This window comes from Oreochromis niloticus, linkage group LG18 (assembly GCF_001858045.2).
Source record: "Oreochromis niloticus isolate F11D_XX linkage group LG18, O_niloticus_UMD_NMBU, whole genome shotgun sequence".
Lineage (NCBI taxonomy): Eukaryota > Metazoa > Chordata > Actinopteri > Cichliformes > Cichlidae > Oreochromis > Oreochromis niloticus.
The window spans coordinates 19,387,889-19,404,122 of NC_031982.2; the positions used below are offsets into that span (position 1 = coordinate 19,387,889).

The following is a 16,234-nucleotide window of genomic DNA, read 5'->3' on the forward strand; positions in this document are numbered from 1 at the left end:
GATACTAGCTTAGTCGCGAGCTGCCAGCTGCAGAAACTTCATGTTTTACTGTGGTACAGGACCAATGTGGACACTGCAGATAATGGTAGTTGGAGGTGGTTGAGGTCCCGCCCGTCTGGTTTGGGAGTTTTGGCAGTTTTGACCCAGGTGAAGTTGCCCATTTGCAAATCGAATTTGAATACACTGATTTTTGGTCACTTTAAACTTTATTTGACACACTCATACCAAATATGTGTGGTTAACTCATACACATCTGTACACACACACTTAATGGGAAAGTAGTGAAACTAAATTGCTTCTATGGATCACTTACTCTGTGTCTGCAAACATGGCTCTCACAGTTGCCCAAATGGTTACAAACACAGCTGGTACACCTGCAAAATAAAATAAAAATTGTCTAACTTTGTATCATAAAAAATGTATCAAAAAGACAAAAAATAATTTGCTCATGTGAGAAGAATCCGGGTAGCACAGCATCCACATTGTATGCGCTGTGCTTATGACATTTATACGCACAGTGTGTACAATGCAGGAACTGTAAAGCCCATATTCATATTCATGCTTTTTTTTTTTAACCAGATGAGTCACTCTTTATTGTTCTTTCTTAGTTATGAGAATTTCATCAGCAGATATAGAAGTACCTCAAAGTGTTCCAACTTATTTGCATGCTAATTAGACCATCAAAAATTAAATTCCTTTGATAAGAGCTGCATTGCAGGTCATTGGATCTACTGAACATGCAAGTAAAATGTAAATTAAGCAAGCAAACTCACCCCATCCAATCACAGTAAATCCCCACAGGCACTTTCTATTGGAGAAGAAGGTCATAAAAATGAGACTGTGGAGGTAGAGACCCTCCACGAGAATCCAGTAGTAATTAGTTGCCAGGAAGTACATAAACAAGGTCACGACCACCTTACAGGTAATCTATAGAGAGAAGAATAAAAAAAAGCAAAAGATTTAAAGTTTTAACACATACCTTATAACTCTAACATACACCTATGGTACTCTGATTTCATCTACAGGTGATAAACTAGAAGGGCACTTTCAATAGGTTTTTGTATTGACACTGACACGGATTGTGGACCTCTACAGTTTTCTCATGTCAGTGTGCCACAGAACTGAATTTCAAATACTGCTTGGTTTAAAGACCACTGGAAGGTTTGGGTCCAAAATACATTTCACGCCTGCTGATACATTATGGACCATTCACACCTCTCAAGTTGTCTGGGTACGGTTTTATTCGCTATCCTCCAGGGTCAGGACTAAGCATGGAGAGGAAGAATTTGCTTTTTATGCATCACACAGCTGAGCAGAAAAACACTTCGCTCATATTCACCTGTCTCATGAAATACATGTGCAGAGTCCTGCACACTGTCTAAATTGCATTGAGAAAGTTGGGATATGAATATATTTTTGCAATACTGTGCACCAGCGCTGAAATGAGCTCCCAAAAAATCCAGATAACATGAAAAAAACTCAGCAGGACTGCTCCACTGAAGGCTTGGATATTTCTGTTTGCTACAACCTTGTAATAAATGAAATTATTTTACACATTAAGTGCTTTACCCATTTTTCAAATATATTTTATTTTTTTATAGTCTCCCATTTAATATTGCTCTAATTTAACTGTGTCTGCAGCCGCAACTTTTGTCTTCATGCATTTTTATTTCATGCACGTTTGACTGACCTCTTGTTGAAAGGTGCAAAACAACATGGCTTATGTTACTCATGTTCCGATTATTCACCACAGGACTGCGGGCATGATTATTTTTCAGGCAGGATTCACTCCTGCTGCTTTTCGCCACACCGCTAATTGTTGAGCAACTTTAGTGGCACGAACGAGGTTAAAGTCTTGTTAGCTGACCTCCAGCTAGTATAAACATAAATGATATATTGGCAATTTACAACTCTGATAGATGTCAGAAAAATGAATACTCTCTCACCTGCCATTTCACTAGGTATACCTCTTCAACTGCTTATTACTGCAAATCATTCAATCACATGACTGCACCTCAATGCATTTAGGCATGGAGATATAATAAAGATGACCTGCTGAAGGTCAAACTGAGCATCAGAATGGGGAAGAAAGGTGATTTAAGCGACTTTGAATGTGGTGTGGTTTTTGGTGGCAGACAGGCTGGTCTGAGTAGTTCAGAAACTGTTGATCTTCTGGGGTTTTCAGAGAAAACCATCCCTCATCCATCCCCAGTGAGCAGCAGCTCTCTGAGTGGAAATGCCTTGTTGATGCCTGAGGTAAGAGGAGAATGGCCAGACTACTTTGAAGTGATAGGAAGGCAACAGTAACTCAAATAAGCACTTGTTATAACCAAGGTATGCAGACGAGCATCTCTGACCGCACACCGTGTTAAGCCTTGAAGCAAACAGGCTACAGTCCTCTAGCCCAATGTGATTAGAGATCACATTGATCTCTAATCACATTTTCTTGTCTGTAATTACTGCAGATTGGTTAGTGCACAAAGTGCTCACAGATCCTTGTGATGAAGGATGGTTCTGGACAAAATAAAGACTTTTACTGGGAATCATGGGACCTCTTTCTATTTCTCTAAGTGCGGTCACAGCAGCTCGAGAGGAATCTTCGTAGATCTTCTGACTAGCTAAGTGAGAAATTTAGCCAGACAATGTGACAACTATATACTCATAGCAGAACAGCTGAGATAAACAAGGTAACTTTATGAGATTTCCCCATCTTCAGGTGTTCCTTTTATTTAGGACTGGTTCAGTAATCGGACATATTTTGACAGCTAGGTCATATGTTGTGAAAGCATGGGCAAATGTAATGTAGTTCAAATCTTGAATAACACATAAAGGTTTCTCATTATCAGTGACCTCAGGAACATCTAAATTTGCAGCGCTACTGTCATTGCACCCACCCAGTGGGAAAATACTGCTCTGAACTACATCTGTAACAGAGTTACAATGCCATTTTGTTACTGTGGAAACACAACACATTTTGCCCGATCACTGTGTGAGTTTAGGCTCATTACTATATATATGTTGGTTTTTTAGCCAGACTCTTTTTCTGATAAAAATAAAGTGTCTTTAAAACAACAAACTGGGGCGAGTAGTTACAGAGATATGACTCCTCCCCAGACATGACCCAACATAGGGTGTTAAACAGTTCTGAGAGCTAACAATCCATTGTACGCATCTGAGCATTAATGGATTGCTGTTAAATTTTGTTGGTCCCCAGAGGGCGTGGATCAATTTCCTCCCACCACCAGCAAGTATACTTTTCACTTATTAGGAAAGCTTGAAGTCCCAAGCATTGTGGCCATCTGCCTTTCCCATTATAGGGTTGAGATTCTTGATTACAAAATGTTAGCAATTATTAGATTATTAGATGGGTATCAGTGGAATTACAGACAAAAAGAGGTTAGCGTTTACCATGACTGGCTTTGGTAATCTTTTGATTTTTTTTATCTAGTACCTTCATAAGTTTCCATATGATCAGTAATTGTCGGTTTATTTATTTGTTTCATTATTTTTATCATTTCTAAATATTTAAATAAAATTGAATTGAATAGAACTGAGTTTGCTTATTTTTAACAGGGACATTAATAAACATTGCTGTAATTGGCAGAGTTAGCAACAGGTTAATATTCATCACCTGCAAACTAACGGCATTTCTGTTAACCTCTGCTGTGTTATGTTTGTACTGTAAATGAACCAAAACATCATCATGCTAGCGAGTTAAGACAAGATGATAAGTCTGGTAAATACGCTGCATGTTAAACAGCACTCAGATTAAAAGCATGCAGACAGCACATACAGAGTCCACTGTGGAGTTTTTTCACAGCATCTGTGCTTCATAGTTACAATGTTATATGGTCGACCAATTGATTATTATTGCAGCTTTCTGAAATGCATCTGTTTTATTAAAACATTCAATTAAATAATAATTTAATTAAATGTTTTACTTCTTGTTATCTATATATATTTCTACCACAAATAAAGAGAATGGATGTAGTTCACTGGCTTTGAGCTTAACTCAGTTCTTATGCATGTCTAATTATCAGTCCCAAGCGCACTAATCCACAAATGTTGTTCCTGTGTTATTCGCAGCCTCTTATTTTCTGTCCATCCCAGCGTCTTAATCCATTATCTGTGTTTGTGTGGAACAAAGCTTTTGAACCCACTGTTTCAAAGTTCTGAGTGAAAATGTTTTATTTCATGCACAGAATAAAGTTTTGAAACTGAGTTATCACCATTCAACATATGGGAAGCACATTTTATATATGAATGATTGGTGTCTCTCATGCCAATTGTATTAATCTTTAAAAGCAATGTGACATAAATGTATCAATAGACTACCAACAAAATTAACCGCAAACACTAAAGTTGGGACTCAAAGCACAGAGTACTGCACCTAACTCAAAGGACGAGCAAGTGTTGTGTCTACAATAAACATGCACTTAGCAAAGAGCCAATTTTAAACAGTATCATTAAACATTTTCTACCAGCAGCCTGTTGCAAAAACCCATCATTTCTTTCCATTTCTTTAGTTGAATTTCCAAAGAAAGTACACACATAACACAGTCTGACAGGTATTTTTGCACCAAAAGGTGATTCCCAAAGCTGAAAACTTGACATATTTCAAATGGTTTGCAGTGTGTCCTTACAAATTCTGGAGCAATCACAGAGAACAGAACAAGTATCCAAATAGGAATTTTGGAATCTCTTTAAGAAGCCTGGGGGACTAATCCTGAAGACTACTTAAAGAAAACACAAGAAAGTTTGAGTAAGACAGCTCAGACTGAGTTGAGCTTCCATACATCCTTAATAAACTGCAATAAATTGCTGCACCTAATTCCCATTTTGCTAGAAAGATGACGGCATTGGAACAACATTATATACACATATTCAGCCTGTGATTTCTGCAGGAGTGGGGACCTTTTGTGATTGGACTGGTCTGTGGTTCAGACCTTACATTTTCTTTTTCTTAATTAAGAAAATAAGTGGTTCTTAAAGGTTATTTGCTCCATACATAAAATGATGAATTATGCCAGAGTACACACACCTAAGTTCCCTCATTGTGTCACACACAATATTTCACCTACTAAGCAGTCTGAATACAGTATAAGTCACTTTACAGAGATACAGAGGATGAAAGACATCCCTAAATATATAGCGTAAATTGTTTGTGTATTAAAGCATCCGTGAAAAGTACACAGTCTTTACAAATTTTTTCAGACTTGACTCTTCGGGAAAGCCAAGTCCTGGCCTAGTAAAACCTTTGGCACGGTGACAAGCAGTACAGTTTATTTGCTGCAGTACTGGAAAAGCAACTGAGACTCCTGCAAAACATACCTAACACTTCCTGTGCGGAAACACAACTCTTCACACCAAGCAACACTAATCAAATGATCTGTACACGTAAAGCAAACAAATCCTGACATTATATTTTTTGTGAATACTGCACGTTCACTGACTACGACAATGACTTCATCTGCTGCTTCTGTTTCTATTTGGTTTACTTACAAAATGCGTTTTGTCGGTTTGTGAGGCTTCGGAAATAGACTTGATGTCTTCCACACTGACTCCTTCCATGTCTAATGTCGATCCGGAGTAGAGAACAACGTCTTTTACAAAAATGCTTATAGCTCTTAGCATGTAGGACACAAAGAGGTGCATGTGGATGTAGTTCCTGGTACAGTGTAACCGTCTAAAAAAGAGAGAGAAAAAAAAAGAGTGGTATGGTCAAATATCAGATATGTGAGAAATTTTTCCTATTTTTCCTTTTTTTTTTTTAGACAGTTGGTACACCTCGATGTTAAGTTTGTGCTCGACTTTTCACACGCACACAAACAATACGCATCCTAATTAGAGCCAGCTGAATTCCACGCTGACTACAACACATTCTCGAGAATTAGGAGCTTGAAACACACAAATATTAAATCGTTACACTCAAAGTGAGCAGTAAAAACGAAATTGCAAGCATGTGTTGAAAAGGATCCAAATTTGCTTCCACAAAAGCAGAAGTTTATCAGTCAAAAATTCTTCATTCTTAACATTGGTAGAAATGTTAACATTTGCATTCTGGCACTGTGCTCCAAAGGGAGCTGCAGGATCAATAGACATAAAGGTTACATTATTGCAGTCAAGACAAAACATCATGACTGCAATAATTTCTTGAATATTTACTAGTGCAAAAAAAAAAAAAATCTAAAAGGCATGACAGTTTAAAGTCTAAATTTGTCAACATTTACTTGACATTGACATTAGACCAGTGTAATTTCTACCCACTGTTTCTTTCTCTAAAGACTCTTTAATGAGCTGAATTCTTTGACAAGCAACCCTCAGAGAGCTATTGATTGAGAAAAACTAATCTAGCGTACATTTCCCCAGTGAAAAATTCTGAACACAAGTGGTAATGCAAAATATCCCCTCTTCTCTCTCCCTGGAAAACATTTATGAGCTCTCCTGTCTAAAAGCTGATGTGTTAAAGAGGAGACATGGCTGGAGCACTCTGAGCACAGAGCCAGAATGTCAGATGGGCCCCTGGGACAACTTATTAAACTCATTTTGCCCGTAGATTTCCTGGTGCCAGTTGGGAGCATTCCTAAAAACCTTCTGACTGCCTGCCTGTACAGTAAGTCACGCTGGTTGGAGCATTGGTAAACAGTTCCTTCCCATTGATTACTGATAGTCCCTGTGCTCAACAAAATAAGCAAATAATAACAAATCTGCCCTGTGTTAATCATAATGATTTTAAAAAAACAGACATTTTCAGACTGAATTCAACCTTGTTTTAAGGTTTTTTCCTTTTTCATTTAAGAAAGTAGCCCTAAGGTAAGGCTGATACCTCTTATGTTTGTACAGTAGGAGGAGCGAGCTTTTCAAACACAGCACTTTGCTCTGAATTCACATCTCTTCACTCCCTTGTTTACATGTTTACATGTGGGAAAAGGGGGATGTTGATTAGGAAATGTAATCTTTGTAAGCTGGGAGGAATAATAAAAAGTAAAAAATCAGCATACACACTTTGGTTGCGTGTCAGCGAAATCTGAAATCAGCATGAAAATAACAAAGAACCTAAATGTCAGGCAATGAGGCATGCATTACAGCACGCCTGAAGGCAGGCTCCTCCTCAAAGGCAGTCATATCATAGTCTGTTAAAAGTCAAAGTAAAAGTCAAAGGTAATGCTTGATACAGATTGTGTGCTCCGTGCCGTCGCTGTGACACAACACATATATTGCGATGCACGATTATCCGGTGGAGTCGGGGTGGGGGTGATGGGGGATTCACAGCATGCCATCATGCTGTGAATCATTTGGACTCCCTGTTTTGATCCCTTCTCCAATTGCTCTAACCTTAATTTCTGACCCCGTATCAAACGCCCTCTCTTTTGGGAACATTTGTGGTTGAAAGTACTGATTGAAAAAGTCCAGCAGCAGCATCGACTCACCGAAAATATCCCAAAATGACGACAGCCACCATGAGCGACCCCAAAGAGACCGAGTACCCAACCGTGTAAATGAGATACAGACGGTGAAAGACGTCCTGTTGGAAAAGGATAATTTGTTAGAACATCAACAGACAAATTATCCTCTCCTAATTGCATTGTTTGATCCACTGTACGTTTTAGTCAGACATGCTAATTCTGTTTGTTGGAAAAATTTGTTTAAGGATGTCTCCAAATAACCTGGTTTGTCATTGGAAAGCATTAGTACACTGGGCAGTAGTTTAATCCTCCAGCAGAAGCCTGGCTGCAAGAAAACCAAACCCTCTGCACGTCACCAAGTTAATAAGTGCCAGGACCTCCTTGTGATGTAAGTTGATACTACACTGCTGTTATCATTTAGCATCAGGATCATGTGCAAGAAAAAAACGTGCGTCTGCGGTATTGCTGTGCTGTGTAGTTCATGCGCACATATTTATCATTATCTACTGCAACTGCTCCACTGCTGGAACATCGATCTGAACATTCGACGTCATAAAGATGACAGCGGTATCGTTTCAGGCCAGAAAAGGGTGGCGATCAAAGCATGACAGCTTTCACGGCTTTCTCACAGCCTTTGAATGTTTTCATTTATCAATAATTTTAACAAGTTTTCCATCCTTCTTACAAGAACTATTTACCGCCAGCACTGACATCTAACACCCCGAGCGATGATAGAGGAACTCTACACAGGCACCTGCGATCAAGGTCACATCTAGCTGTCAGTCACACTGGGTTGTAGTACAAAGGCTGCCGTTCTTCTTCTTTTAACTGTTTGTGCACGATGCTTTGCAGTGTAATGGTGCTGTTGGTGCTTATGGTATTACAGATTATGCAACACATAATCTTCTTTATTAAAGTTAAACGTGTCCATTTTGTAAGACGTGTACGCCCGCTTAAAATGTGCAACTGTGTCAGGATACACAGCAAAGAAACACTATCAGCTGACAGGTCTGCTATGAAACAATGAAACAATTACAACAACTATAAAGACTTCATTATGATAATTAATTTTAACGTCAGGTAAATGACAACAAAGCTCGAACATTAAAACATTAGCTGAACTAACACACTCCACTCTGGGCCTAAGTATGTCCATTTTTATGGTTTGGCTTTAGAAAAGAAAAATAATAATTCTACAGCATAAAATGGTCATAAGCAATTACCTTTCACTGTAATAGCCTCAAATCAATGAAATAGATTGCACTATAGTATGAGGTGGTGCAACTTCATTAACCCTTTCCCAACCATCCTAAAAAGTTTGTTAAAACCTTCTCAACTCTGCACTCACTGACTTTTATATTATAGATGTCATGAACACACTTGGAAATAGCATATTATATTTATATGTGTGTGTTGTCTGCCTTTTAATGAATAATTCTGTGCTTTGCTGCTACGCTGTACTATTCTGTTGTCAAATGTTCTGACCTTTTAAGGGGACTACAGATGCAAAATAACACCACGGTGACATTGAAATTTAAGCTGCCGTCAGCCTGTTAGATTAATTAAAAATACTGCACTTCTAACTGCTGTGCCTCAAGCACTGGAAAACAGTCCCTTCTTCCATGTGTAACACACCCCACAATCCAGGTGGGGTTTCCTATAGAAATAAGCTGTCAGACATAACTGGCCCACACAGGTCTGGCCTGCCCTGACATATATCCTATCAAACACCTTGAAGAGACCTGCTATAAGCTGGACCCCTGACTAGCATCCAGGTCTCGTCACCTATCAGTGATGCTGTCGAGGTTATATCAAAGATTTGCAGCAAAGTCTTCCCAAAATGGTCAAGGCTGTTACAAAAGCATAAAAATGTTTGCTAATGCTCCACACTAATGGTTTTCAAAGAAGATGAAAATCTAATCGGTTCTTCCTTAATTCAAGAGAACATTTGTGCAAGATTTGACGATACGGCATTCACAAGAAAGGATGCATAAAAATCATTAAAATCGATGAATAAAGCTGCATGACTCAACTGTGCAACTGCGGGTCTTATTATTGTTAAGTAACTCAACTGAGCCATGTCTGGTGAGTTCTTAGTGGTCTTAGATTTGCGAGGGAATGACTCAGTTCAAGACTAATCTGGCACTGTTTTCACTTTGTATTATAACATAAATTTAGCCAGTTACAGCCATTTTATCACAAAGCGACCACACTACTATCCTTTCATTATCCCCTCATCATCTTCTCAACATTTCAGTAAATACGATCAGACTTTATTTGCATTGCACATTACTAAGAAGGCATGCTGTTAATTTGTTACGCATTTCAAAGGAAGTATAATTGCAGGGTACATTTTTTTCTTAAATGCCTTAAGTGAGACAATTTGCTATGGTGCTGCTGTTAATTATTTTGGTGGGAGACAGTGTCAGTGAGTATGTAAATGGAAATCAGATGGATCTTACCATTTGATAGCTTTGGTTATATTCGGGGAGGTGTTTTGAACATTCAGTATAATCGGCCCATGTTCTGTTGGCTACTGCCAGCTCCCATATCCCCTTGCTGTCACAACGACGGTGTGCTAATCCTAGAAATCAACAAAAGAAGTCTATTTTTAATTACAGATTTAAAGCTGCATAATTAAATAAATTGCCAAAGAGGGTTCAGAGAGAGCTCCAGTTATGATTTGCAATGACTTTGCAGTGCACAGCCTAACTCTATTTAAAATTCAGGGATTTAACTGCTTACTGTATCCAGGGCCAAGCTTACCTTTATGGTTGAAGTCAAAGATATACTCTGGACAGGGAGTGGATACAGTTTTTCCAGGAGGCCCTTCAGGCCAACAAACAATGCCATCCCAATCTGGTGAGCAGAAACCATCTGCAGAGAAAAGAAAAGAGTTGGCTTAAAACCAAATCCTGTCATGACTATAGCACTGCAGTAATGGTCAGTAGGCATTTCCAAGATCTGCTTGTTTTCAGGGTTTTTGTTTGAATTTTAAAAAGCAGACACACGATACATAAACAGCACTGGAATGGCACTGCAAAAGCAGCCTTGTAATTTCATGTGTGGCATAACTGACCCCCCCCCCTTTTATTCATTTTTGTTCTGCTTGTGGGAAACATGGGTCACCAAAAGAAAACACATGCCTGTCCACTTCCCATCTATTGTCACATAATTAAGACTTGCAACCATGGAATTTCCCGCATGCTGACAACAAGTTGTCCATTGAATCTGGTGTGTTCATTAAGGCTTGTTTGTTAGCTGCTGGATATTTCCATAACTGCTCCGCTGTTGATAACACGACAACTATTATAATGTTGTATGGAATTGGTTTTAGCATGGATCTTATTTAAAGACTTCCTGCAACACTAGCTGCATTGTGGTGCCCTAACTGGCAAATTATGGTTAAATAACAGCACTATATTAAATAATTCACTTTCAATATGTATCATATGTTTTGAGTCTTTTTTTAAGATGGATCACATTCAATTAATTAACAACATCCAATTTGATTATTCATTTACGTACAGAGTGATCTCTTGCTAGGGTAAATGAAATTTTAGAGAATGGGAAAAAATGCTGATAAGATGTAAAACAAATGTCTTATTTGGCCAATCATTATTCCCAATGCAACAATGTTATGTATATTTGAATTTTTTGAAAATGGAAAAATATTTACTTTAAAATATTTAATAATTTAAATTTTAAAATGTTCAAGTTCTCATCACAATAAAACATTCTTGCATTTACAGTCCTCAACATGTTTTAGACCACCACCAAATGTAAGGTTTGTGCCACACCTGCCTTAAATTAACAGTATTTATGATTACCAAAATATTTTTATGTTCTATAACAGCTAATCCAACAGTACACCCGTGCTCTTTAATCAAAATCACATTTTTAATGCTAAAGTATAGTTATTCTTACTATAAATGAATTTTCAGATTCACTGTTTTTCAAAACAACCATAATAAAATAGTAAAAAACTATTGTTTCAGTGATTGAATGTCATGCTTGATTAATTTATGGCTTCTCAAACTTCTCAGTTTTTTCCTGTTCAAATTTAGGTAAAAATGTGAATTCAGTCATTTTTAGTTTTTAGGGTTTTTTGGGTTTTTTTGCTTGTTTTTATGAGACATCTAATAAATGTGTTAGGAACTACAGTTTTGTATCAGTCTGGACTTAGGTGACCATAGTGGTTTGGGTCATTTCACTTTAATAATAATAATAATAATAACTTATATAGTGAAGTATTGACCAATAATAATAATAATAATAATAATAATAATAAAGATCATGAAATCCCATATTTGCATTCATTTTTTAACATATAAAAATATCACATAAAAAACAGTTATAGCATATTTCTCTTTGAACTACAGAATTGGTTAATGATAATAATTCTTTCTTTTTTTTTAATGAGGCTGATTATGAATGCAAAATGTTTCCCAGGAATCATTAAAGCAAAAAAAGTATTTTCCACACTTTTCACAGATTTTTACAAGATGCATGGTGATCCCGATGATCACAACAGAAACTTTTGTGTCAAATTATTAGCAAAGACTGTGCTACATTAAACTTTGCCATAAAGCATCTGTGCTAAGTTCAGACAAAGAACTTTACGTTCAAAGGGGGGAAAGAAACCTATGAGTGCACACAGTCCCCTAATTCTCAGCTAAACCGTGGAACAGAGCCTACTGATAGTGTGAGCGGAGTCCCTTTCACCACAGATTCTTGGCAAAACCTCTCTTATGGCTTGGCATTTATGTTGTATTATTGAAAACATCTGCCCCACTTTGACCACTAATAAGTAGGTAAGCATAGAACTAAAACTCTCCTCTCTTTGCAGTAGATCCATTATTTTCTCATTCCTGTAATCAAACTTACAAAGAAACATCTGACAAAATGACGACTTGCTTTTAACTGCTTGTCACTGGGAGCACAAAATTAAAGAGTAGACTGAGTGGAGCTGACTGATTCTTGCAGATGCATGGTGGGAAAAAAACTGCGTTTAGTTTTGAAAATCACGCTGACCACACATCCTGGGAGTAAAAGTAGAATTGCTGCTTGCTTTTGCCATAGGTTTTACTACCATAGGACCACCTACTAACAGGCTTAAATTAAACACCAAAACACACAGACACACACACGCCGACACACACACACAGATACAATTTCCTGTAAATTTCTTGACCACAATTTAAATATAAACGTGCCTACGGGGGGACTTTGGTATTTGTGATGTCACTGGGGTTTGAAGAATGTTTTTTTCTCCCCCAACTCATTTGATTCTGACCTGCAGATGTCAAAACACACACTGCAGTTCCTCCTGATACATGCAGCCTTTTATAATGATTCTCCATGTTATTCTACACCCAGACCACAAGCTTGAAGGTTGAGCTATTTTCACACTGCAAGGTCTGGGGATTTGAACCCACATCCCTCCACTGTCCTCCCCAGGCAAACCTCACTGCATCCCTCAAAGAAAACCTTGTCCCAGGCATCAAATGGTGAATTTTATACATTTGAAGCCCAAATGAAGCACAACAGCTTTCCCCTTCAAGCAGCACTCAAAGCTTTCCTAATTAACGCATAATTTTGGATAATTTTTCTACACTTTCTGCATTTTACTCTGCTGGCGTTTGAAGCAGTCATCGTTCCTAATCTCCTATAATAGTTCAAAAAGCCACAGGATTACAGTTAAAGAGCCAGAAAAAAATCCTGGGAGAATAGGCAAGACAATTACAGATATAAATCTAAAGCTAGTAGTTGGTGTTATCAGTTTATCTCAACCCATGGTTTGAAGTTCACGCCACAATGCAAAAAGGAAGGAAAATGTCTCTTAAAAAGTGATTTCTGCTGAAATCTTGATGACTTTTTCAAGAAAAATACTTACATCCTTCATCAGAAAGCGCAAGTAAGGCTTTCTTTGAACTTAATGGCAAAATCTTGACAATATCTATAATTTTACTCAACATCACAGCAAACCCACTACCCAGATTTTAAATGACTTCCACACTACATAATTACAAACAGCCAGATGTGGCTCTGGAGTTCAAATCAAATCCAAATGAAGTTAAGGTTAAAGCAATTCATCTGGCATTACAGGGAAAAAGAAAATCTCAAATCAAGCACATGCAAGGAGCGCATATGTGCTTCTCAAGCCGTTAGAGTCTCCACCACACTGGGGGACTTAACTGAGGACTCTACTCTTTATTAAGGTAATAGGGTTATTCTAATTTCTTCAGCTGTAATGTGATTGAACAGACATGTGCAACCTTCCAAAAGAGGTCAGCAAAAAATCACTACATGCAGGATGAGTCACATCCGGCATACCAGCATCATCAGGTATGCAGGTCAGCTCTCTTGTGCTGATGTACCCCCTAAACAGCACCTCAAGCATTTCACAGAATCCCAGTCAGGCATTCCTGATGGGCTTGTTAGAGTCCAGATTGAGTGCCAAAGTCTCCCCTAATGTGCAGACACAGGAACATGCGAGTGCAATAAGGCCGTGGTTATCAACTATTTATACCAGATTAAAATATAAATGTACATATACTCCCATATGTCTAGTCAAGATAGTGCAAAATGTTTAATTAGGTTTTATCCCATTGTAGTTCGTACTGAAAATAGCATGCGCTCGGAGGTGCATGCGGACATGTGACACCAACCTTTCCTGTCACTACAACATGTCAGGATAGATTCTCGTCTGCGAGATCTCTGATGTTTGACTGATTGCTCTCCTCTGCATTGGCGCCTATAGCCATCTTGTTAAGTGTGCTGTAAGAGCTGGAACATAAACCCTAAGCAAACAAAATCTGCTGCTCGGCCCTCTGCAATTCTCAAAAGTAGCAATTCTGACATTTTTTTTTTTTAAATCTAATTTGAGCTAGTGGATATTTATCAAAACCATGAAAAGTTGGGACATACCACATGGGTAATGTAACTACAGGGAACAGTCAACAATAGCTTTTGTGTTCTGAGCCAGGAAGTAAACGTTTTTAATTATGTGTTTCATTTACAAGGAGTATCGTTTGGAGGGCAAAGAATTTCATGTGACCACAATGCACTGGGGTTAAAGAGAAAATAATATGATTGGTTTGGCTGTGGAATTCCTCTCCAAACAATCAACTGGGAGAATGACAGCAACCACATGACGATACAGTGTGCTGGGGTCTGCAGGAAAATGGCGCTCTTCAGATAGCCATAAATATTGAAAAACACCCCAGGACCAGGTTCGCCTTCGAGCTCAGCCTTCGGAAAGCCACAGAGAAGACAAAGGAAACAAAGCTGAGGTTTTAAATGTAACCATCAACTTACAGTTCACAAAAAATGTCTTGCAACTGCTCCAAGAATGGTCCGTGATTTGAACATATCAGCGAAATATAGGCAAAACGGTCCCTTTTATTTATTTATTTACTTATTATGGTGAAGTATGAACAGCATCAGTTGATTAGTTTAAGCTCTTGTAATCAACAGTCACACTCAAACAAGTCACCAATCACATTCAATCAACATAGCGTCCCGATGCACTCTTTACTTTCAAGCTTGTGTTCATCATGTTGCTGGTTATGCAGTTTACTTCCACAGTTCTTGGTAAACTTCACTGTTGATTGGTTTCTCCCTCCATACGCACAGCCTTCTCTCGGTACACCTCCCATGTCTGATGGCATCCTCCGCCTCGTACATTATATTTCAGCTCGGCAGCAATGAGGCGCTGCTCTGTGCAGCCTCTGGGGGATTTACTGCACTCCACATTGAACCTCCAGCTTCAGCTAGAATTCACTGGGGAGCTTCCTCACAAGCGGAAAGCCCCAAACTATTTTTAAGTGATAACGCCTTTGACAAATGCGCCTGTGACAGAAATCTTTTAATTAAAAAACCTTTAGCAGGTAGTGGAAAATCACACTATTGGAAACCAATAGTAAAAGGCAAATAAAGCGGCACCTTCCAAACGCGTGATCCCATTTCAATTTCACGCATTCCGCTTGATTGGTTTCCTCCAGTTTTCAGCTATTAGTTATCTTGTAATAATAATCTGTAGCTAAACAAGACATTTTATTCGATATACAGAAGCTATTAGGGACGAGCTTATGGATTTGTATCTGTTATCTCTCTAATACACCCCTTTTACTGGGTGATTTGCATGACAAACATTGACTCTGTAATCCCTTTGTTACTCTGCTTTGGCATGAGGAGAATCACAATCTGGCTAACAGAGTAAACAATGAACCAAAAGCAACCAATGTCCTGTGCATGCGCTAAATGTTAATCAAATCTACAATATCATGCACACGCACACCTGCAGGCAATGTTCCCATTATAAACCACAGCACACCTTGATAAGTGCGTTCATGTCCCACACCCCACCCCTCACACACACACATTAAACAAGAAATCTTCAGTGCAAAGCGTCTCATGAATGTTGATTTCGATGACAGCAATTCCTCCATTCGTACGGTCCTCAGGCATTCCCACCCAACACACGTTTCACTGTAGTATTTATATGCCTACCGTAATCTCACTAATTGCCCCACAGTTTACCAAAATTATGGTGACAGTCAGTGGTACCTCCAACCTGTGTTTTCACGTAAAAGTGGAAACAGCTGAGAGGTGAAAATAGGTTGATGATTTATATAGTTGAGTTTCATTCCAGTGAACTTGACAAGCATCATGATTAGGACACATAATAAAGACACATAGTGTAATTGCTGTGCAAGAGCTGCCACTGGCTTTATTTGTAGGTTTTGCTCATTTGTATCTTAATGTGATAATAATGTATCTAATCGGAAAGTTAAGTGTGAGTCTCCAATGTTCCTTGTGTGTCT

General features: G+C 38.4%; 1 protein-coding gene across 2 annotated transcripts in view; it reads right to left on the reverse strand.

Annotated features, from left to right (window-relative positions):
* Positions 1-16,234, reverse strand: part of pth1r (parathyroid hormone 1 receptor) — a 49,269-nt gene that overhangs the window by 5,979 nt on the left and 27,056 nt on the right. For both annotated transcript variants that reach the window (XM_019348457.1, XM_005476444.3), the window contains exons 3-8: positions 10,173-10,283; positions 9,869-9,990; positions 7,431-7,525; positions 5,503-5,686; positions 774-927; positions 314-374 (exon numbers count right to left, since the gene is read on the reverse strand). In XM_019348457.1, coding sequence (XP_019204002.1) covers positions 314-374; positions 774-927; positions 5,503-5,686; positions 7,431-7,525; positions 9,869-9,990; positions 10,173-10,283 — 727 coding nt within the window. The remainder of the gene's footprint in view (positions 1-313; positions 375-773; positions 928-5,502; positions 5,687-7,430; positions 7,526-9,868; positions 9,991-10,172; positions 10,284-16,234) is intronic.